This window comes from Asterias rubens, chromosome 3, assembly GCF_902459465.1.
Source record: "Asterias rubens chromosome 3, eAstRub1.3, whole genome shotgun sequence".
Classification (NCBI taxonomy): Eukaryota; Metazoa; Echinodermata; class Asteroidea; order Forcipulatida; family Asteriidae; genus Asterias; species Asterias rubens.
Genome location: NC_047064.1, coordinates 21,218,470 through 21,239,785, shown reverse-complemented (window position 1 = coordinate 21,239,785; position 21,316 = coordinate 21,218,470). Strand labels below are relative to the sequence as shown.

Here is a 21,316-nt window from a genome sequence, read left to right as displayed (position 1 = left end):
ACAGAGAAAGAGAAAGTTTCATTAACTGAATGGCACAATATGATCGTATTCCCGTATCAAGTAACTTGAAACACAGAAACCCGGCAACCGACCACTAAAAACAGAAAAACAATGGGTTTAGAAGTCATTTAAAAACATTATTCTTTCTTTTATTCCACTCATTACCCATTTAAAAATAAAAAAACTTTCCTAACAAAATCTATCCCACCAAGCAAATCAGCCCTTGTTGATATTACAACAGAAAAAAAGATGGCAAATCAGCATGTAAATAAATGTAGCGAGAAATACAAACTATATTTTGATAGGCTTCAAAGACTTAGTAAAAATCAAGTTTAATTAAAACAAAAAAATGAAAAAAAAATTCTTTTACGAAGTATTTTAGAAGTTAATCCAAAGTTCGTTGGGAAAGATTAACACAAAACCCACCAAGAATGGTTATCAATCATTTGTTACTTATCTAATCAATCAAATAACTAATCTTACAAATGGTCAGTAAACGATTCAATTAGCAAAACTCCAAGCTTGACAAAATTATGTCGTTCACCTTCTTGATTTTCAAAACTTTCTGGTATAAAAGTAACACAAGTATAGAGATTCTTTAAATAAAAACAAAGCACAGATTGTTTTTACAAAAGTACAGACACAAATGGAGAAGAAAAAAAAAACAGAGGAAAAAAGAAACAATCATACAATTCCAGTGGTTGATTTAACATTATTTGTACGTAGGGACGAATAAACGATTAATGGATGGACACAAAATAATAACCCCAAAAATTAATGACAATTAAAACATATTGACATCTGTTTGATTTAGCGACTTTTTACTTTTATTTAATTTTTTAATTTGAGTTTCTATGGACTGGCTTACTTTATGATGTCTAAAAAAAAATAATAAAAAAAAATATTTCCTTCTTCTTCAGAAACACTGTTAACTTCTCCCCAAAAGAGCCCTTAGCTGCCTTTGAAAATGTTTTTAATAATTAACCATGAATGTCTATATATATTTAACGGTATTTTATAAATACTTTTCAATTTTTCCCTGATATAAGAGCATTCTGGAAAAAACAAAACGTAAAGCTTCATACAGAAAACAAGATCCAACCAAACACCATTTTTGTGAAAATGCCCTCTGGACAAAACAATCTTTATATAATGATAAAATTACCATTTATTCCTTTAAACAGTCCCCCAAACCTTGTCCCCATGTCAAAATACGTTACTTTTATGCAGTTAGTTATTTATACCAAGGGAATAAGGGGTTTAGGTAGATTTTCTAGAATACTAATCACATTTATAATCTTCATTACATTTTCCACTAAATGAAGTACTCATAATTTCATAAATTCATACAAATAATCCTTTTAAAGGCAGTGGACACTATTGGTAATTGTCAAAGACTAGCCTTCACAGTTGGTGTATCTCAACATATGCATAAAATAACAAACATGTGAAAATTTGAGCTCAATCGGTCATCGAAGTTGCGAGATAATAATGAAAGAAAAATAACCCTTGTCACACGAAGTTGTGTGCATTTAGATGGTTGATTTTTAGACCTCAAGTTCTAAACTTGAGGTCTCGAAATCAAATTCGTGGAAAATAACTTCTTTCTCGAAAACTATGGCACTTCAGAGGGAGCCGTTTCTCACAATGTTTTATACCATCAACCTCTCCCCATTACTCGTCACCAAGAAAGGTTTTATGGCAATAATTATTTTGAGTAATTACCAATAATGTCCACTACCTTTAAATTCCAGAAATATAATTATGAATGTTCTTTTTTTCTCCTACTTCAAATTCAAATCCGAACCTCTTAAAAACATTATTTAAAATCTGTAAAATTATTACAATTTTCTTAAGAGGTTCCTGAGGGAAAAAACCCTGCCGTGATTTATTTTAAGATATTCTTGAGCAAATTAAAAGAACTGAATTGAATAAATGTATTCATCTTGCTTGATTATTGGAAATTGTTGTTTAAATTTATATGCCTTGCAGCAGATTTTATCAATTATAAATCCTCCTCACATTGAGTGAAAATAAATAACCTTCTGCATTGTAATAAAAGCATTTCAAATCTTTAAAACATAACTATTCCCTTTAAAACAATATAAAAAGCCTAAAAGTTGTAGTAATTTAATTCCTTTTCAACAGCATTACATTATCGTAACATTCTCAATTCATTGTACATTTATCATAAGTCTGGTCCCTCATTTTTATAAGGTAAAATTGAAATATCATGATCCCCATTTTTTAGAAGTATGGAATAGCTACACATTGGTCATGGACTGACACTGAAGTCAAATAAACTCTCTGATATAATTTATTTTTACCCTTACGCCAATGAGTACCAAACACTGTGTACTCAGTACTTTACCCGAACTCTGAGAAAAACAAATCCACAGGCAAATCACTGGGTGGGATTCGAACCCATAACCTTTGCATTGCTAGCACAGATGTCTTACCACTAGACCACGAAGATAGCCAGGTTGCTAGAGGCAGTTCCAATCCTAAGTGTTAGCAGTAGGTACCGCAATGATTTAAAGGAACACGTTGCCTTGGATCGGACGAGTTGGTCTATAAAAAGCATTTGAAACTGTTTGTTATGAAATGCAGATGGTTATAAAGATGTTTTTAAAGTAGAACATAATGATCCACACAAGTATCACTCAAAATTGCACGGGTTTCATTTTACGTCGCGAACTAACACGGTCGGCAATTTATGGGAGTCAAAAACTTGACTCCCATAAATGGCCGACCGTGTTAGTTGACGAGGTAAAAAGAAAACCACGCAATTTCGAGGCATATTTGTGTAGATCATTGTATTCTACTTTTACAACATCTTGCTAACCATATCGATTTTATAACAAACGGTTACAGAACCCTTTTCAAAGACCAACTCGACTGATCCAAGGCAACGTGTTCCTTTAATAGAGTTAGTTCCATTCCCACCCGGGTGATTTGCCAGTAGATTTTTTTTCACAATCTCTATGCATAAAAAATGAAACATCATCAATCTATTTTGGTGGATACACAATATTTCAATTAAAAAAAATATCAGTGAAAGCTGCATTAGTAAGTTTAAAATAAAATTAGGTAAAGACAGGTTTCTAGTTTGTTTAAATATGAGGTAGGCCTGCCTATGAATCAGTATTTAAACGTGCTGTTGACAGAGGGAAATCTGAAAAATAGTTGACTCTCAGTTTATACAGGTCATGTACTTCTATATATATTTTTTGTGTGTGTAGCGCTCAGAAACTTATTTTTAGTATAACGCGCTATATAAATGTAATCGTTATTATTATTATTATTATTATGTACTTACAGTAACAGCCTCTATGTGAAATTGAAGAAAAAAAAACCACGGCAAGTTTCGATGTTTTCTTCCAAAGTGTGTGTAGCTGTTGGTCCTCTCATTAGCTATAGTCACATGATCTGATCATTTGACTTTCTTTTTCCTTGTACAACAAATGTACAGCCCATAAATTGAAATGTGACGTTAGCGAATGTTTTTGGATTTTGAAAAAATGCACTTGACGTGTATCAAACACATTAGCCTTTTTTGAGGTATGGCGGACGTTATAAGAGTGTACAGTTTGGTTTGGGTGTTTACACACAAACTTACCCAAACCTAGTGTTGTCTACGTAGCATTGTGTCCGCCATATCTCAAAAAGGCTCATGGCATTTTACACCATTTTAATGTGAGGTTCGAGGCTTGAATTTTCCCCCCATTTTTGTTGAGGGCTCCATCTATTGGAAAATGAGTGCATAGCCAAACTGAACTTGACCTTGGAGCCCCTTTTTAAAATCAAACTTTCTTAACGCTAAAATGCTATCAATGTGGTATAAAAATATATCTACACAGAGAAGATCATCTTATTGCATAGTATTTACAAATTTTGTCTCCTCACTGAGAACGTCCTCTGTGATCAAGTAACAAGATGACATTCTTTAAAATGACCTATTAATAGACTTTATCACTCTGTCATCATCTTGGTCGTGTTCCCTGTTTCCATAACAGTAATGAATGATAAATGCTAACATTAATTGCGCAAACATAGAACCAGACTATTATTTCGTCCAGCCTCAGTTTGGTTACAATGAGTTGGAATGGAGTAAATTCAAGATGGCCACACCGTGATAAAGGTCTATTACCCCTGAGGTAAAGAATTAAACCAATCTACAGTTGTTCCTCCCAAGTTTCTTTGTTACCTAAAGAGATAAACTAAGAGAGATGTGAACATTTGCTCATGAAGAAAGAATAACATTGCTACAAGCCTGATGCTTTGTTCTTGTTTAAGTACAAAGCAGTGTTTTCTTAGTAAGTGGCATGTCTACAGGAAATATAAATTTGTACTGGAACTTTTTAAGGGAAACGAAGGCAATGACCATAGGCATGGAGGCAATTGCCTGGGAGGCAATAACCATTGATGGTGCACTGTGCTTTTGCTGTGGTGACATTTGCAAAGTTCCAATACAAAATTACGTTTTCCTCATAGAAGTACCGCTTACCAGAGAGAAATTGCTTTGACCCTTCAAGAGCGACGCTCAAAGCCTGTGCCTCCTTTGCCTCTGTGAAGTATGCAGCTTGCAACATTTCAAGGGCCACCATGCAATGACCAGGGGGCATAGAGGCAATTGCTTTCTTTGCCTCTGTGAAACCTCAGACTAGGAACAATATTCAAAGGGCACCAAAGCAATGACCAGGGGGGATAGAGACAATTGCCTCCCTCAAGTATCGCACCTGGGGTGGATTTCACAAGGAGTTAAGACTAGTCTTTCCTCGAGTTAGGACGAGTTACTCGTCCTAACTTAGAACTAGCCATACGTTTTTTTTATATCTCCTAAGACTAGTCCTCAGTTAGAACTAATCCCAACTCTTTGTGAAATCGACCCCTGGAACATTTTAAGGGACACCAAGCCAATGACCAGAAGCATGGAGGCAATTGCCTTCATTAAGTATCAGGCCTTTTAAGACACGTTTCAAGGGGCTGCCTCCGTTGCCTCTCTGTATTACATCAGTCTTAGAACATTTCCAGGAGCACAAAAGCAATGACCACAAACTCACAGAGGCAATTGGCTCTGTATCAGGTCTGCATCTACATTTTGTAAATGAAAAAGGGTTGGTTGTACAGACGCAGTGGGTTGAAGATAGGAACAACCATTGATTTAGTTTCTAACATGATTGCTTTGACTAAAAGCCAGGTCACACAGGTCCTGATAACGAGAACGAAAACGAGAACGATAAAAATGCACGCCCTCAATTGGTTGAATAAGCGTTTTCGTTATCGCTGCAATGTGACTCGTCCATTAGTTACCACTGAACTGTATGAGCAAGCTCTGGACGTAAACTTAGCCGCTTGAGCGTTTCATATGAGACTGCTATAACCAGACCAGCTGGGATGGTTGATATAAGACGAGCAGAAAGTCCCTTCTTAAATCCCATGATTCCGTCTTCTTTGTACAACCTCTTGAACGACCCTGCGATAGAATCTCCTCCAGTGACCTTTATATGGAGAAAAACAAATAAGTTATTTGCATCAAATCAAACAATATTCATATACAAAATTCAAGAATAGTGTCAATAGTGAGAGGGAAACAAAATTTACTTTGTATGGTTGAGATACTATCTAATAATGTTTGCGGTAACACCAAGTACACAGGATTTTAACATAGCATGGTGGAGATACAATCTAGTAAGGTTTGAGGTAACACCATGTAATGAGTAGGATTTGAAACTTTGCATGGTAGAGATACAATCTGGCAAGGTTTGCAGTAACACCATGTACATGAGTAGGATTTGAAACTTAGCATGGTGGAGATACAATCTAGTAAGGTTTGCAGTAACACCATGTACATGAGTAGGATTTTAAACATTGCATGGTGGAGATACATTCTAGCAAGGTTTGAGGTAACACCAAGTATACAGGATTTGAAACTTTGCATGGTGGAGATACAGTCTGGTTAGGTTTGCGATAACACCAAGTACACAGGATTTGAAACTTTGCATGGCGGAGATACAATCTAGTAAGGTCTCCAGTAACACTAAACGTACATGAGTAGGATTTGAAACTTTGCATGGTGGTTGAAACTTTTGCATGGTGGAGAAACATGCTTACTAAACACTCAATTTGTGCCTGAGCACCTACACGTGACAGTGTTGTGGCCGAGCGGTTAAGAGCACCGAATTCAAACTCTGGAGTTTCTGATCAGCAGAGTGTGGGTTCGAATCCCCAGCCGTGACACTTGTGTCCTTAAGCAAGACACTTAACCATTGCTTCGTCCTTCGGATGGGACGTTAAGCCGTTGGTCCCATGTGTTGTGTAAACGCATGTAAAAGAACCCAGTGCACTTATCGAAAAGAGAAGGGGTTCGCCCCGGTGTTCCTGGCTAGATTGGCAGAATTTTGCGCCACAGCACCTTGTTAACCATTACATGGTGCTTAAGGATTAGGTCTTATATCTCAAAATTCGCCCCACTCCTTGCAGTAATAATACCTGGCGCTTTGTGTCCTTTGGCAAAAGGCGCGTTATAAATACGGTTATTATTATTATGTAAAAGAAAAATGTTGATTTTTGGTGCTATGTACCTAACCTGATTGATTGATTGATTAACTGAATCATTGATTGATTGCTGATCAATAGGCCTTATCTAACCTGAAGTCTCGTTCTAACGATGTCCATTGGGTTTGTGAGGATGGCCGCCGAAGCACTAGCTAGAGGTCCTGACATTGCCTGAATTGCAAGAGCGGGTACTGATAAATGAAACGTGCCTTTGAAAATTTTCGCCAGCTCATCTGAAAATAAAAAGAGTTACACAAAAACAATTGAGTTATAGTTTTAATAATCAAACCTTTAAAATTTCACCGACATCAAACTTGAAAATTAAAAATTAAAAGTAAACTATTTTGAAAAAAAGCAGATCTTCTTTGAAAATACCTTTACTGGCCACACAGATTAATTTGGTGGAAACCTCTTTTACTAAACCATCACACAGTTCTTGTGGTGCATAGGTCATGTCACAATAAGCCATTGTGAGTAAGATTTGAATAAAGTCCGGTACAATAAACTTGCTAACTCACAAGGTACCGCTAAAATTTGAATATTTAGACTATAGAGACAGTTGCTCTGTTGAGTGTGGGTTCGAATCCAGGTCGTGACACTTGTGTCCCTGAGCAAGACACTTAACTATAATTGCTTCTCTCAACCCAGGGGTAAATGGGTACCTGTGAGGGCAGAGATGGTTCTTGTGATTGGTTTAGCCATGTAGCACATATAATTGTCGCACAGGCTGTATACTCCCCAGGGAGCTAAGATGGTTTAAGGAATGATTTAAGGCCCAGTGACCAGGGGTAATAATGTCGGAATCGCTTTGAGACACCCCGTGAAAAAGCGCTATATAAAAACCGTGTATTATTATTATTATGTCAAATGGTTCGGAGCAAGCTTTTGTATCGCAACCTCCAGATGAGTAAACCCTGGTACCATTGTGAAATACATTCATTCAGAATTGTGTATGAGTTTTCGCTGTCTTTATTTAACTATACACTAGCTGGCCCAAATCATGTTAATAAATAGGATGAAAAGAAAACAAGAGGGGAAACGCTCAGTTTTAGATGTGGGAGGCCCAAATGGGGAGAACCTTAGCAACTAGGTAGGGACTGAAAACCCGATCCACATGCAAGGCTCTGGTCTGAAGGGATTCAAACTAGGAACACAGAGAGATAAATTTCCATATTGGTCAGGTTGGTGAAGTGGTGTCTTGCCTTCCACCTCTGGGACCCCAGTGCGAATCCAACCGGGGGCACTATGTGGATTGATGTTTTCAGTCCCTACTTGACTTTGTAGGTTTTTCCCTGGAATAATTTTCCAGCGTTTTCCTCCCACATCTCAAACTGAAATTTGTTCATTTCCTTCTTGTGATATGTAAATACCAAAATATGAAAACTAACCTGCATAAAAATGATAAAAGGGCCACCAGAGGGCGCTATTTGGCATAAAAGTCATTATTGATGCTGTATATCCTTTATAAAAGCCCAAAGGTCCAGATTTGTTCCATATACCGCTAGCGATTTTTCCAGCGTCTTTAAAAGTAACTTTTCTACGTCCTCTTTCCAGGCTCACACTCTGGCCTTCCATCATAATATGCTGTGATACAATGTCAATCGGGACAGTCACACTTTGGGCAACGAGGGAAGCGGCAGCCCCGCCCACAAACGATTTAGTTACATTGCTGGCGTTTTCACCACAAGCCCGTCTGGTAACCTCGTACGTTGTGATATACACCTGGCCGGACAGGACAGTGAACGTGTTGATGAAGAACCCTTTGTAGAGACCCCGCATGCCCTCATATTTGGTGATCTTCTTGAAGGCGTCCCAAGTGCCGGAGTACATAGCATTATGTGTCTGAACTTGAAGTCTCGTCTTGATCAAGGTGGTTGGATAGATTGTCACGCGGATGAGTAGACTCATGGCAAATCCCAACGAGTAGAACTTACGTTTATCCAAATCATCCCACTCGATAATCCGAATTTGCCGTTCCTCATTTTTCATTTTCTTTATTTAAAAGTTTCCTAACTGTACGGAGACTGAAATATGGAAGGATTCCTGTTGCATGTAGATTAACGCTCAACTCTATCATGGGGTAACACTGTGGAATATTGTACCATTGAAGGGTTGTCTTTTGTCAATACCTGAAGACAAAATTCCATCTAAAAAAGAAGAAGAAACTATACTTTAGCATGACTTTACCTAATGTCCTAAAATAGACTGTGCAAGCCTGGTGCATATTTGGACTCGTTAAAGCGCATGAGTTTGTGTCCTCCACGTGTCATGTTTAAACATAGTCTGTGGCAGTGTGGGACCAAAGTGGTCCCCAAATGTTTGAATACCTCTGAGGCTTGCACAGTCTGTTGATTGGCAAAATGTTAGAAAAGTATTGTAAGAATATTTGGTCCAAAGTAGTTTAGACCCAGTACGTAGCTGTACTAATTTAAAAAAAAGTTTGACATTGACATTTGCATTTTTGCACAGTAGAAAATGCAAAAATGTATATTTTTTACTAAATTCGAGTACAGATCCCTTTTAGTCGAAAGGCTTTAAAGTTTAACTGGGTCTAGCTCTAGGTCAAATGAAATTATCTGCTAGTATTGTTTTCTTATATAACTTATGTTATATATATTATAAGTTATTTTTATAACAAAGTTATCACTCATTCAAATTATTCATATTAATAAAATGTGTTACTTATTTTGGGGCATAAAAATTTTAAAAAAAAACAGTAATTAAAGTCAGCATTTTTTTAAATTATTTATAAAAATGATTGCACCTAAATAAAAAGATCTTGAACTAGGATTAAATAAATATTAAAGGCAGTGGACACTATTGGTAATTACTCAAAATAATTATTGGCGTAAAACCTTTCTGTGTGACGAGTAATGGGGAGAGGTTGATGGTATAAAACATTGTGAGAAATGGCTCCCTCTGAAGTGCCATAGTTTTCGAGAAAGAAGTAATTTTCTCCGAATTTGATTTCGAGACCTCAAGTTTAGAACTTGAGGTCTCGAAAAGGGTGTTACAATGTTGCAGTGCAGTGCGCGCTGTCCGTTTGCATTGCACGCCGTTCACTCATAATGGCGCGCACGCACTGTCTGTAGCCCTGCAACATTGTAACACCCCTTTTACAGAATGGTTTAGCCCAACAACAAAATAATGCGTTTGCAAAGCGATGCGACAGGTTCAAAATAGGAACCTGGGATTTTGTTCTGGGATCTGGTAAGTTTTTGTCCATTTTTCTTCGAAATATTTCCTAAAATGGTGTTTTGAGTATTTATGGCAGGCTGCATTAGACATTGCGGATCAAGTTCGTACCCTCAGAATGTGTCATGATTTTTGAAAGTGGTAAAAATGGGGCAAATCTGGTGACTAGCTGTCGAAATTGTACGTGTTGGACCAGATCAACCGTTTCCGCTCAAAAGGAATCTCGTATTCGTAACCCTCCGGCGTGGCGGCCGTCGGGAGGAGGGTTACGTTATCGCAACTACTTTAAACACTGCAGTTTGATTATCGACTGCAGTGCAATGGAATGGGTGGAGGCAGCCTCCATCATCAGAGCACAAGCAAGATGCATATCTTCTCTTGCACAATCTATGCAACAGTGGGACTGGCAGTTGTACATCAGAGGGGAAACATCTGGGATTGATTGAGTAACATTACAACTCATCATGACAACTCGAGCATGACTACATCATCACTTTAAAAAAAAAAACTCGCTCAGGAGTCAGAGTCAGAAATGTTTTTATTTCATTTAAAAAAACTTACCCAGAAATAATCCCGCACTAATGATGCTTACTGTCTGCTGGTCACTGTCAGTCCTTCAGATATCCCCAAAATCATAAAAATAGTGACTTTTTAGCGAGACTTTCCAAACCTACCACACACACAACCAATGCTCATTGCCAATGCTCAAAATTAGAGCCTGATCAAGTGTACTTTCCATTGCAATCAAAATTAGTGAAAAGGGTACCATACCTGCCAGATTGTGCGTCCGTGTGTGTGGTGTGATGCGCATTTTGCGCTCAGTAAAGTCCGTCGCTAGAGTATCAACTGCAAAAATTTTGGTTTTTGAGTGTTAGGATATTTTGCTGCCTGTAGAAGGGGCGGATGCTGGATGGGAAGGGGGGGGGGGGTATTTGTTGGGGGGGGGGGGGGGTACGTAGGAAGACCAAAGAGGCCATTTAATGGACAAAAAAGAAGAAGAATTACAACATTTTCGCCGCCTGTCCTTTTGCAACAATTTCACCACTTTTTAAGTATCATGGGAATTTAATTAGCATATCGTTTTACTAGCTGAATGCATGCTGCCCATCCCATTGTTGGTGGTGGTAGCTCACTTGTATTTTGCTTAATTCAATGGTTGAACATTGTAAAATTGTTTTCTCTGCCTAAGAAAGCACAGATTCGGTATGATGGTTTGATGAACTAAAATTTAGACTTCGTGTTTAAAACAGTTGTTGGTAAAATGGCACAAATTATGAAGTAAAATGTGTTTTTGGTGTGTGTCGAAATCGAAAAGTCGAGAAAAATTCCAGGAAAAAAATCTGACTTTGATACCACTTCCTTTATTAGCATTTTACACAATGCATTTCGTAACAGCATGGAGCAACAAACTAACAGTTTCTACGTCATCGTCTGATGTAAAAACAACCAGCCAATGAAATGTGTCAAGTCACATGGTATGAACTGGCGGCGATTGATTCTAGTCTTTATTCAAAATGTTTTGTATAAACGCAAGTTGAGATAGATGTATATAAAACTATGTAATTGCACTGTTTTTGCTGCAAATGTATTTTGTTTTGGTTATAAGAAAAACGTGTAAACATTATCATGCAAAAAGAGAACAAAAATGTCATAACTTCTGTTTTCTTAAAACATCCCTGGCACACTTAAAAATAAACACCTTGTAACAAGACTACAAGCCATGTGCCTTGCACACGTGCACCCGCATTACAAAGTGCATGTACGTCACACGCATTATTCATTTCAGATCATACGTCACCCATCGTCGTCACACACTTTTCGTCTGATCTTTCTTTTACAAACGGGTGGTCCAACATTCCTCATCTCCTCAGCTCACCAACTCCATTTAAAAGGTAAGAATTTTGAAGAAACTCAAAGTGAGAAACCCAATATGTAATTTATCTTTTCGATTATGTAGCAGTGAAGTGAGCTTCGGCTTTTGTTTCTCAGAAAAGTGTATTTTATTGGATGAAAATCTTTTTATTTTTGGTGTATTTCTGTGGCGATCGTATTCGTTGTGTGAGCAAAAGACGGCATGGTTTTTTTTTTATTGTCTGCGCCGACGAACAAACACGTCAGTGTGAAATTAATCGTGTAAATTGTACTGTTTATGCTAATGTTCTCAAGAGATATTGATTATTTGATATATATGAAGCCACACATAACTTTTTTTCATTAATGTTTAAAAGGAACAAAGAAATATGTCCACGTTTTTCCCCACGGTCATTGTTTCGACGAACTCCGATTCGGAATAGAACATTCCAGAAACCGGATTTCTAATGCGCTGTGAACAGCGCCCTCACGCGATGATTCATACTACATGAAAGTTGGGAAACAGTTTCATAGACCTTATGCACGTCATTTCAGTACGGCGCCCCCGCATTGAGGTCAAAAGGAGATTGTTCATTGGTCAATCTATGTGCGTTTTGATTGTTTCGTCACCGTTTGACCTCAAAGATGGCGGCTGGATGACGTCAATGCATAAGGTCTATTGTCTTAATTTGTCATCTGCTGTTGGTGGAATAAACTAATTCCAATTCTTAAATGTTGGACTTCTACATCTTTGGACTGAAGTTTTGAAAATGAAATCAATAAAGAAACTGAAAAGTAAAATTTACCCCCATGCCCATGGCTGGCCATGCCATACTGTCATCTTGCACAACAAACAGACAATGACTCTCTGAGGCTTGCTTGTGTTGAAGCAGAGAGCACATCTATAATCTTTATTATTAAAAAGCGTTTATACAAAGTCACCCTAACCATTTCAAGTCGGTCTAAAAAATAGTCTGTACCCACTCGCTTGCATTTTTACTGTTATTTTCCAAATTTTTGTTCAGCTTTTTGACTTGAAATAAATAAAGGTTTTCCTTTTGAAAATATTGCTGCTTTGATAAAACCTTGACTTGACAAAGGAAAGATGACAAAGGTTCTCGCTAAATAAGGCAACCAACCAACCCTAACTACTACCAGTGCACTAGTTTCAACTAGCATTTAGCAAAATGGCAAATGCGAGTAAAACTTGATTGTTAAAAGCAGTGGAAAAGTTTCTGTAACCTGCCACCACTTTTTCATTCGTTATGAAATAAAGTAGTATCTATTTAACTAGAACGAAAAATTCCTCTTTGTAAAAATGAGTGAGTCTCTATTCGGCTTTGTGTTTCTTTGTTTTGCTCTCCTCTTATATATAAACACCTTTTCTGTTTAGCCAGTCCCAGTGGCCTTGTTGTAATATGAGTTGACTGTAATCTTATTTCATTTTTATAATGCTTAAATTTACATCATTGACATTGTTATTGTTTAGTTGTTAAATCATTCTTTTTGTTTGTGTTTGATCTTAACTTGTAGAACTATTCATGTATTTCCACTTTAATGATTATGTTACAGTTAGTTACCTGTTCATGTTTGTTGTGTTGTCATTTAAGCCTTTTTGAGAAAGACTCTGCTAGGGTCAAATTGCAGGCCATTAACTATTTTTGCCTTTACAGCTACACCTCTGATGTTATTAGTATTACTAGTTCGTTAGAATAAGGTTTTTAGATTGAAAATCATTCTTTTCGTTTGTGTTAGAACTCAACATGGCCACTGCTCCAGCTGTTGGTATTGACCTTGGCACAACATACTCCTGTGTAGGTGTCTTCCAACATGGAAAAGTAGAAATCATTGCCAACGACCAGGGCAACAGAACAACACCAAGCTATGTAGCCTTCACAGATACAGAACGTCTCATCGGGGATGCCGCTAAAAATCAGGTCGCAATGAACCCCAGCAACACAGTCTTTGGTGAGTTTGTCTTTTGGGTTTCATGTTGGTAAAATGCAGCAAAAGAACCTCTGTAAAATGAGCAGGTTATGAACTAGTGTGTGGTGATGAATAATTTGTTTTAATTTTATAATAATTTAAAACCACTTTTTGTGTGCACTTAATCAATTTCAGAGATACCAACATACATGATTTGGGCGTAGCAAATACGATTTCGAGCCGTGACTACGACGCTAAGATAATACTCAATAAAACACGCTAAACAAGCCGCCCAATATAATTTTATTACATCGTACAATACATGCAAACAACTAATGAACTATTAAGTGGAAATAAAAATTAAGAAAAATATCAAAACAATTGTAACAGAAAAGAAAAAAACACTTTTAATTTTAGAACGCAGTGTTGAATAATAGCGGCGAATTCACTCGAACAATGTACTCGACATATAATGATTGGTGCGTGCCCTCCCCCGCTGGCTGGCCGGCTGAGTGTGCATTTTTTACGCTAGTGCATTTCTGCAAGATCGTACCCATTGATCTCTATTACACGATGGGGAATAGTGCACACGTGCGTGGGGAATGAGGTTGTGTGTGAGCTAACGTGTCACAGTAACCTCATTCCTCATGTATCCACTATTATTGTGCCCACGCTGGCTGTACATGTACTTCATCGAAGCTTGGCAAAAAAAGTATGAAATAATGGCGACAAAAAAAGGAGACCATCTGAACAAAAATACCTTCAACTGAGTGGCCTGTGAGGTCTAAGCTAAACAGTTTCCATGTTTTCCTACCAGTAATTGTAGCGCCGATGTCCAGACAATGCCCAAAATACGGACACGTATTTTTTGCCCAAAATCCGGGACACGTTTTTTTTTTTCTTTTTTTTTTTTTTCTCTCTCTCCCAATAGCTTGTTGTGGCGTTTCTGATCATTAAAACAAAAACATTTAAGTAAGGCCACCCTTTTTATGTTGCATTTAAGTAAGGCCACCCTTTTTTATGTTACATTTATTTTTGAAACATAGTCAGAAGATGAGGGAAATCAGGGTTTTTTTTTTTCACTGGCCACTATAAACATTTGTAGCTGTTCTGTTGATGCATACAGATAATTGTTATTTCACAACAATGCCTGAAAATGAGCTAATAAGCATTGTAGAGAGTAATAGAAAGATCGGTTTAGGGAGCCCAAGATGCGCTCGCCCTTAACATTTGGGAGATGCTACTTTTTTTTTAAATTCAATGTTGGCATCTCTGCAATTTGGTTCTTTTGGTTGCTAGGCAGTTAGCAGTTTTATATTGATAAAGAATGTACTGGTTATTCTTTGCATAAGTTTTAGACAATAGTATGTAAATAAATATAAGACCTTTTGCTGATTAAAGCAATGCTGACAGGATCTGAAATTAAATAAAGAACAGGGCAACTTATAAGAAGCAAGAGTCATAGTTCTCTATGCCCACCCAAGTCGTTGGAGGGAAGCGACAAAGAGACTGATATGGTAAACAGCAACAGATGAACACAACTCGGTGGAGGAACGGAACGTATAGGAACTAGAGAACTGGAGGTTCCTCTATAAAACGATAATGCTGTAACAAAGTCTCCAAAACTGTCAGGCTGAAGGGCTGGTCTGACGAGTGGAACGACGCACGGGAGGGGTGTGCAAGTCGGGGGTGGGGGCCGAAGGGAGGGGTACTGTGGCAGGGATGGGATGCTCCTTGTGTCCAGGAGCGTTGTGAGGCAGGAGGGCCCAAAGAGCTCGGGGGACAGGGCCAGCGGCTGCCGGGCGCTGAGGTGAGTCTGGGTGGAAGTTTGTTAGGGGAGGAGGCGTCTGTATGGCTGGTGGTGGTGTTGGCAGGCCTGGTGAGTCGTCCGCAGTGTCGGAGGGATCAGTGTGTGGAGGGTGAGGCTTGGTAGAAGGCGGCAGAACAGGGCTGCAAGATGCAGGTGTTGCCACCTTGGCTGGAGGAATCAAGACTGCTGCTGGGCCGGGGGCCATAGTCATTTTTTCAACTTTATAATCTGATTTCTGAAATGTTCAATATTGAGAAAAATCTGAAAGATTGTTATTTAGTGGCTAGAATAGTCCGTAAAGCCTACACCATGTGTACATTAAATGTTCCTACTTTTTCTCCAGGGACCAAATATCATGCCTGTAATGACCACGTTTGTTACCTAGTTTATTACCACTCAATACAATGTTGGGTCCACTTAACCATTTATAAATAGTTTATGTTACAGCTTTGTAGGTTATTTGAGGGATAAACACTTAAATTATATGGGTAAAAAAACAAAATGAATGTTCTTTATCCCCGATGCAGATTTAACATGTACTTAAATTATTAATGAAGATTTTGTTGTACACTCGTCAAATTTACATGCTCTCTCTCTGCAGATGCTAAGCGTCTGATCGGCCGCAACTTCGATGACCCAATCATTGCTCGGGATCAGAAGCACTGGTCGTTTAACATCGTAAACGATGGCGGTAAACCCAAGATCGAGGTGGAGTTCAAAGGTGAAACCAAAAGGTTCAACGCTGAGGAGATTAGCTCTATGGTACTGATTAAGATGAAGCAGACGGCCGAAGCTTTCATTGGCAAGGTAAGTCTGACAGCTTGCATAGGGAGAATTAATAGATTATACAGCCAAATTCACTCAACAAAGTTACAGTGTGAACCAAATTTTTGTGATGCAAAGCAAGTGAAACGACATGCAGGCAGTCAAAACAAGGTGAAACTAGTTGTGAGGCAAACAAAATTAGCTGTTGAAAGTGCCCTGAACCAAATTTCCATGTGATTTTTCTGGATAAGCCAACAACAGCTGAATACCAGTAACAAGCAATATGCAACAAATGAAAATCTTGTTTTTATCAGAGAAGAAATTTCATGCTAAGCAAATTTTTGTGCTTAGCAGCTCTATGAAGTTGGGCCCTGGTGTACCTCAGAATGCCATCGGTAAATTACGGCTCTCTGTCGTAAGAAAAAGAAACTGATGAATATAATATCATTGCCATGCAACAATAACATTTTTGTGTCGGCTCATCTCTAAAAATTGCACCTTAGTTGGACTCAACATTGGACCTCACTTAAAAAAAGCTTGGGGTACGAACAAAACAAGTATACACCAAGTTGTACTGAAAATTGTTTGTGCGAAATACAACAGTTTTTTTTGCGAAATCAAGACACTACGTTTTTGCACTTAAGCAACAAAATGGTGCAACGATAGTTTAAAATGTTTGATTTTTTTTAAATTAGTGTTTCTTTCTTACAAAAATCTTTGTGTAACAGCCTGTAACAAATGCCGTCGTGACCGTGCCAGCTTACTTCAACGACTCTCAACGTCAAGCTACCAAAGATGCAGGAACAATCGCTGGACTAACTGTCCTTCGAATCATTAATGAGCCAACTGCAGCGGCCATTGCTTATGGTCTTGATAAGAAGGTAAGTCTGAACTATCTGAAACACTTCTTTCCTTCTCCATTTATGTTGCTTTCAAAAAGATATTGAGTTGTTGAAGAAATAAGTTTACAAAATATAAAAAAGTTAATTACACAAAACATATTTCGTGTTATTGGAATCAACTCGAGGGATGAGGCTGAGTAAGGGGTGAGGACTTGCTATGTCAGTGTTCTTAGCTATGTTAGTGGTGATAAATTTAAACAGACTTTGAATCTACATTTATTTATTGACTTTATCTAAAGGTTGGCAGTGAGAGAAAGGTTCTTATCTTTGATCTGGGAGGTGGTACCTTTGATGTGTCCGTCCTGGCCATCGAAGACGGTATCTTCGAAGTCAAGTCAACAGCAGGAGACACTCACTTGGGAGGGGAAGATTTCGACAACAGAATGGTTGACCATTTTACAGATCAGTTCAAGCGTAAGCACAAGAAGGACATGACTACCAACAAGCGTGCAATGAGACGTCTACGTACCGCCTGTGAACGTGCAAAGAGAACTTTGTCTTCAAGTACACAAGCCAAGTAAGTTACAGCAGATAAAGACAGATCCTAAATCGATGGATTGCACATGTCGTCATTGACCACCATCTATGATGAAATATGCATGCGTGAAAGGCTATCACTGGCTGACAGTTACACGCATCCTTTTTCAATTGTATTATCAAATATGGCGGATGAGGACGCTATGTACAATTCATCTAGTGGTACAGAGGCATCTTTTGACCTCAGTTGAGAAAAAGTGAGTGAAACAAGATCCAAGAACTTTTCTCAATATTATTTTGTTCCACACAGAAGGAAACAAGACTAATCATTTTACATTTTGACCTTGCTTCTTTTTGGATTTTAGTTTTAACACAAATAAAATAAACAAATTTAGAAAATGGTTTTTGCAAGTGTACTTTTGTGGCTGTTTTTGTGTAATGCTTTTTCCTTTGTTAACAATTTTCAGTGTGGAGATCGACTCGCTCTTTGAGGGAATTGACTTCTACACGTCAATCACCCGTGCTCGCTTTGAAGAGATGAACAGTGATCTTTTCCGTGATACAATGAGCCCCGTCAGCAAGGCCTTGGCCGACTCCAAATTCACCAAGAAGGATATCGATGATGTCGTACTCGTTGGTGGCTCTACACGTATCCCAAAGATCCAGAAGTCATTACAAGATTTCTTTGATGGAAAGGAAGTCAACAAGACCATCAACCCCGACGAAGCTGTCGCCTATGGAGCAGGTAAGATTGCACAATCAAACCCATTCTCAGCAGTATTTTTCCTCTCAATTCGGTGGTCTTTAGTAGCTCGGTAAACCACATGTTGCAGAATTCCTACAGCTTCAGGAAATGTTCTGTATTGGTTTTGAAATGATCTGGCTTCATTCAACAGCATTTTGTGAAGTTGAGTTGTGATTTGAATTGAATAGTAAACTTAAATTCATACAGTTCCACCAGCCAATTTCACAAAGCTTTCGCAGCTACAAAAGTCCCACTGTGTAAGATTTCTTTTGTTAGTTGTGCACAGCTTGTGCAATAAATATTGACAAGTGGAGAAGTTAGAAATCGGCAGCCGGAAATAATCTTAATTGTTTTTAAAAGTATCGGCCCTCTTTATATTCTCTGTAGTGTTTCAGAAATGAGATTGGTGTTGGGAAATGACAAGGCAAAAAACCAATTAAACACTTTTTTGATATTAACCCAAGTGTTGACACCATAAGTAAAGGACTGTTTTAGAGATGATATTAAAATCAATGATTTGTTTTCTTTCTCCAGCTGTCCAGGCAGCCATCTTGTCTGGTGATACCTCCGACACAGTGAAGGATCTTCTCTTGTTGGACGTCGCTCCTCTGTCCCTCGGTATCGAGACCGCTGGTGGTGTCATGACCACACAGATCAAGAGAAATAGCACCATCCCCACCAAGAACACTGAGAAGTTCACAACCTATTCCGATAATCAGCCTGGTGTACTCATCCAGGTGTTTGAAGGAGAACGTACAATGACAAAAGATAACGTGAGTTTCTAGACTGGACTTCTTCTTACTAAAGTCAGCCGTGTGATTTCTCGGGAGCTTTCCTGATTTCATGAATTTTCTCTCTAATTTTTGAAAAGAAGTAAAGACCATTACCCTTACTTGGTGTATCCCAACATATGCATAAAATAACAAGACCTGTTAAAATGTTGGCGCAATTGGTTATTGGAGTTGTAACAAAACAATGAAAGAAAGTAACACTCCTTTGTTGCATAGAATTATGTGCTTTCATGCATGAGAAAGACTTCATGCCTGAAGCCTTTGTCAGATTCAAATTTCTGGGTGAAAAATTACCTCTTTTCTAAAACTACATAACTACAATGCTCTTTACTAAGAAAATATTTTAAGGAGTAATCACTGACAGAACGTCCTGCCTTTAATGCTGATAATTAGTTATCCAAAACCAATATTCTCTCCTCTCTGCTTTCAGAACCTTCTGGGCAAGTTTGAGTTGTCGGGAATCCCCCCTGCACCAAGAGGAGTGCCCCAGATTGAGGTGACCTTTGACATTGATGCTAATGGTATCCTCAATGTGACCGCTGCTGACATGAGCACGGGCAAATCCAACAAGATCACCATCACAAATGACAAAGGTAATTTATACAAGGCTTGTTCACAAATAATTGGCATGTTTTGATGATCGTAGAAAAAATCTCATCTTGCGGTGTTGGCGTCAAAACCCTTTGGATTATTCTAGGGTCCCTATTTACCCCAAACCATGTGTTCACTATGGTCTATCACTGGATCAGTTGGAGGAAAACTTGCAGATATTTAGTGATGTAACCGGGGGGTGGGGGTGTTGGCAGGAACAGCCCCTTACAAGGCATACACTCTCAGAACCCTCCCCCTCCCCCCCCAAGAAATTAAAAAATTAAATACATTGGAAAAAAACCTACATGTACCAAAAATATACATTCGACAGCTCCAAGTAATGTTTCCCCCCTTCAGAATGGAAACGTCTCGTTACGCCACTGCCAGAGCTGACAACTCTCTCTGTTTCTGAAGAAAGTTCATTGAAAGTAGACCAGTGTTTCCATGTTCTTATTAAAAAAAAAATGAAAATCTCCCCGATATTATGGAAACTTTGTCCCTATCATGTGGAATGTAATTCTAAATATCTCCCTGATTGTTGTAACAATTTCCCTGATTGCAAGATGCAAATGTTGGCAGCTTTGCAAGGAGAAACATCGTCACTTTACATCAATTTATTCCTCGACTTTGCAGGTCGTCTTTCCAAGGAAGAAATCGAGAAGATGGTCTCCGAAGCGGAGAAGTTCAAGGTGGACGATGACAAACAGCGTGACCGCATCGCTGCCAAGAACGGCCTAGAAGGATACACCTACAACATGAAGTCCACTGTAGAAGACGATAAACTGAAGGATAAGATCAGTGAGGAAGATAAGCAAACCATCTTAGACAAATGTAAGGAGGTCTTGGACTGGCTAGATCATAACCAGGTAGGTACCTTCATGGATTGGTTTCTCTAATTGACCAGTTAGAATTCAAATGTTAAGTGTAGGAGTAATCAAATACTATTGATATAAGTTCAAAATATTTTGGATTTCACTTACAAGAGTGACAAATCTAGAAAGTGAAATAACTTTTGATACAGAAAAGTAATTCCTCTTTCCAAATGCTATAAAAAATATTTGTTTATCTCAGTAATCTCTTCTGAAATCAGTATAGATACAGAGTTGTTTTATATTCTTTCCAAATAGTTTTACAAATTTTTGTTTTTCCCTGTTCTCTTCTCAGACCGCAGAAAAAGATGAGTTTGAAGATCGTCAGAAGGAACTTGAGAAAATCTGCAATCCCATCGTCACCAAATTGTACCAAGCTACCGGTGGTGCCCCAGGGGGTATGCCAGGGGGTATGCCCGGAGGTATGCCAGGGGGTATGCCAGGTGGTATGCCCGGTGGCTTCCCAGGAGCAGGTGGCGCACCCGACGCCGGGGCCAGCAGTGGTGGACCAACAATCGAGGAAGTGGACTAATTGTTGCGGCGTAAAGTCACTTCTTATCCAGCAAGCTTGTGACGGCATCGTGTGATATTCCTTAAGTGACGTGCAATACATGCATCTGCAGGGAAAGACAGACAAGTGTTTTTGGGCATGGAATCTAAAACATGGAAAGTAAAACGAATAACATGCATGTGTTAAAACAGTTTCAACAGCAAGGAATATTTCAATCTTGTCTTAGCATTCCTTCAAGAACCTTGTCACTCGGGTCAAAACCGGAGTAATATTTTTGAAGAAAGATTGTTACAGATGGGTGCGTTAAATTCCCCTCAAACTTTAA

General features: G+C 38.4%; 2 protein-coding genes across 3 annotated transcripts; one reads left to right on the top strand and one right to left on the bottom strand.

Moving 5' to 3' along the window:
• Positions 1-4,846: 4,846 nt before the first annotated feature.
• LOC117288275 (solute carrier family 25 member 44-like) lies at positions 4,847-10,884 on the bottom strand. Of its 2 annotated transcripts, none has more exons than XM_033769062.1 (4): positions 10,840-10,884; positions 7,947-8,705; positions 6,652-6,791; positions 4,847-5,501 (listed from the first exon to the last, which is right to left on the bottom strand). In XM_033769062.1, the coding sequence occupies exons 2-4, from the start codon at positions 8,545-8,547 to the stop codon at positions 5,310-5,312; spliced, it is 933 nt and encodes a 310-aa protein (XP_033624953.1). In that variant the 5' UTR covers positions 8,548-8,705; positions 10,840-10,884; the 3' UTR covers positions 4,847-5,309. The 2 variants fall into 2 exon arrangements, with proteins under 2 accessions (XP_033624953.1, XP_033624952.1); XM_033769061.1 differs by lacking the exon at positions 10,840-10,884 and adding an exon at positions 10,315-10,434.
• A 658-nt stretch (positions 10,885-11,542) lies between these two features.
• Positions 11,543-21,040, top strand: LOC117287907 (heat shock cognate 71 kDa protein-like). Its single transcript, XM_033768524.1, has 10 exons — positions 11,543-11,645; positions 13,360-13,572; positions 15,942-16,147; positions 16,834-16,986; positions 17,247-17,524; positions 17,952-18,229; positions 18,764-19,002; positions 19,451-19,613; positions 20,245-20,477; positions 20,776-21,040. The coding sequence occupies exons 2-10, from the start codon at positions 13,368-13,370 to the stop codon at positions 21,010-21,012; spliced, it is 1,992 nt and encodes a 663-aa protein (XP_033624415.1). The 5' UTR covers positions 11,543-11,645; positions 13,360-13,367; the 3' UTR covers positions 21,013-21,040.
• The last annotated feature ends 276 nt before the right edge of the window (positions 21,041-21,316 follow it).

Coding starts and splice junctions, on each gene's coding strand:
- LOC117288275 (XM_033769062.1), bottom strand. CDS start 8,547: ATGAAAAATGAGGAACGGCAAATTCGGATTATCGAGTGGGATGATTTG. Junction 6,792..7,946: donor CTTTTATCATTTTTATGCAG/GTTAGTTTTCAT, acceptor TTTTATTTTCAG/ATGAGCTGGCGAAAATTTTC. Junction 5,502..6,651: donor TCGTTAGAACGAGACTTCAG/GTTAGATAAGGC, acceptor CTCCATATAAAG/GTCACTGGAGGAGATTCTAT.
- LOC117287907 (XM_033768524.1), top strand. CDS start 13,368: ATGGCCACTGCTCCAGCTGTTGGTATTGACCTTGGCACAACATACTCC. Junction 16,148..16,833: donor CCGAAGCTTTCATTGGCAAG/GTAAGTCTGACA, acceptor TTTGTGTAACAG/CCTGTAACAAATGCCGTCGT. Junction 20,478..20,775: donor ACTGGCTAGATCATAACCAG/GTAGGTACCTTC, acceptor TTCTCTTCTCAG/ACCGCAGAAAAAGATGAGTT.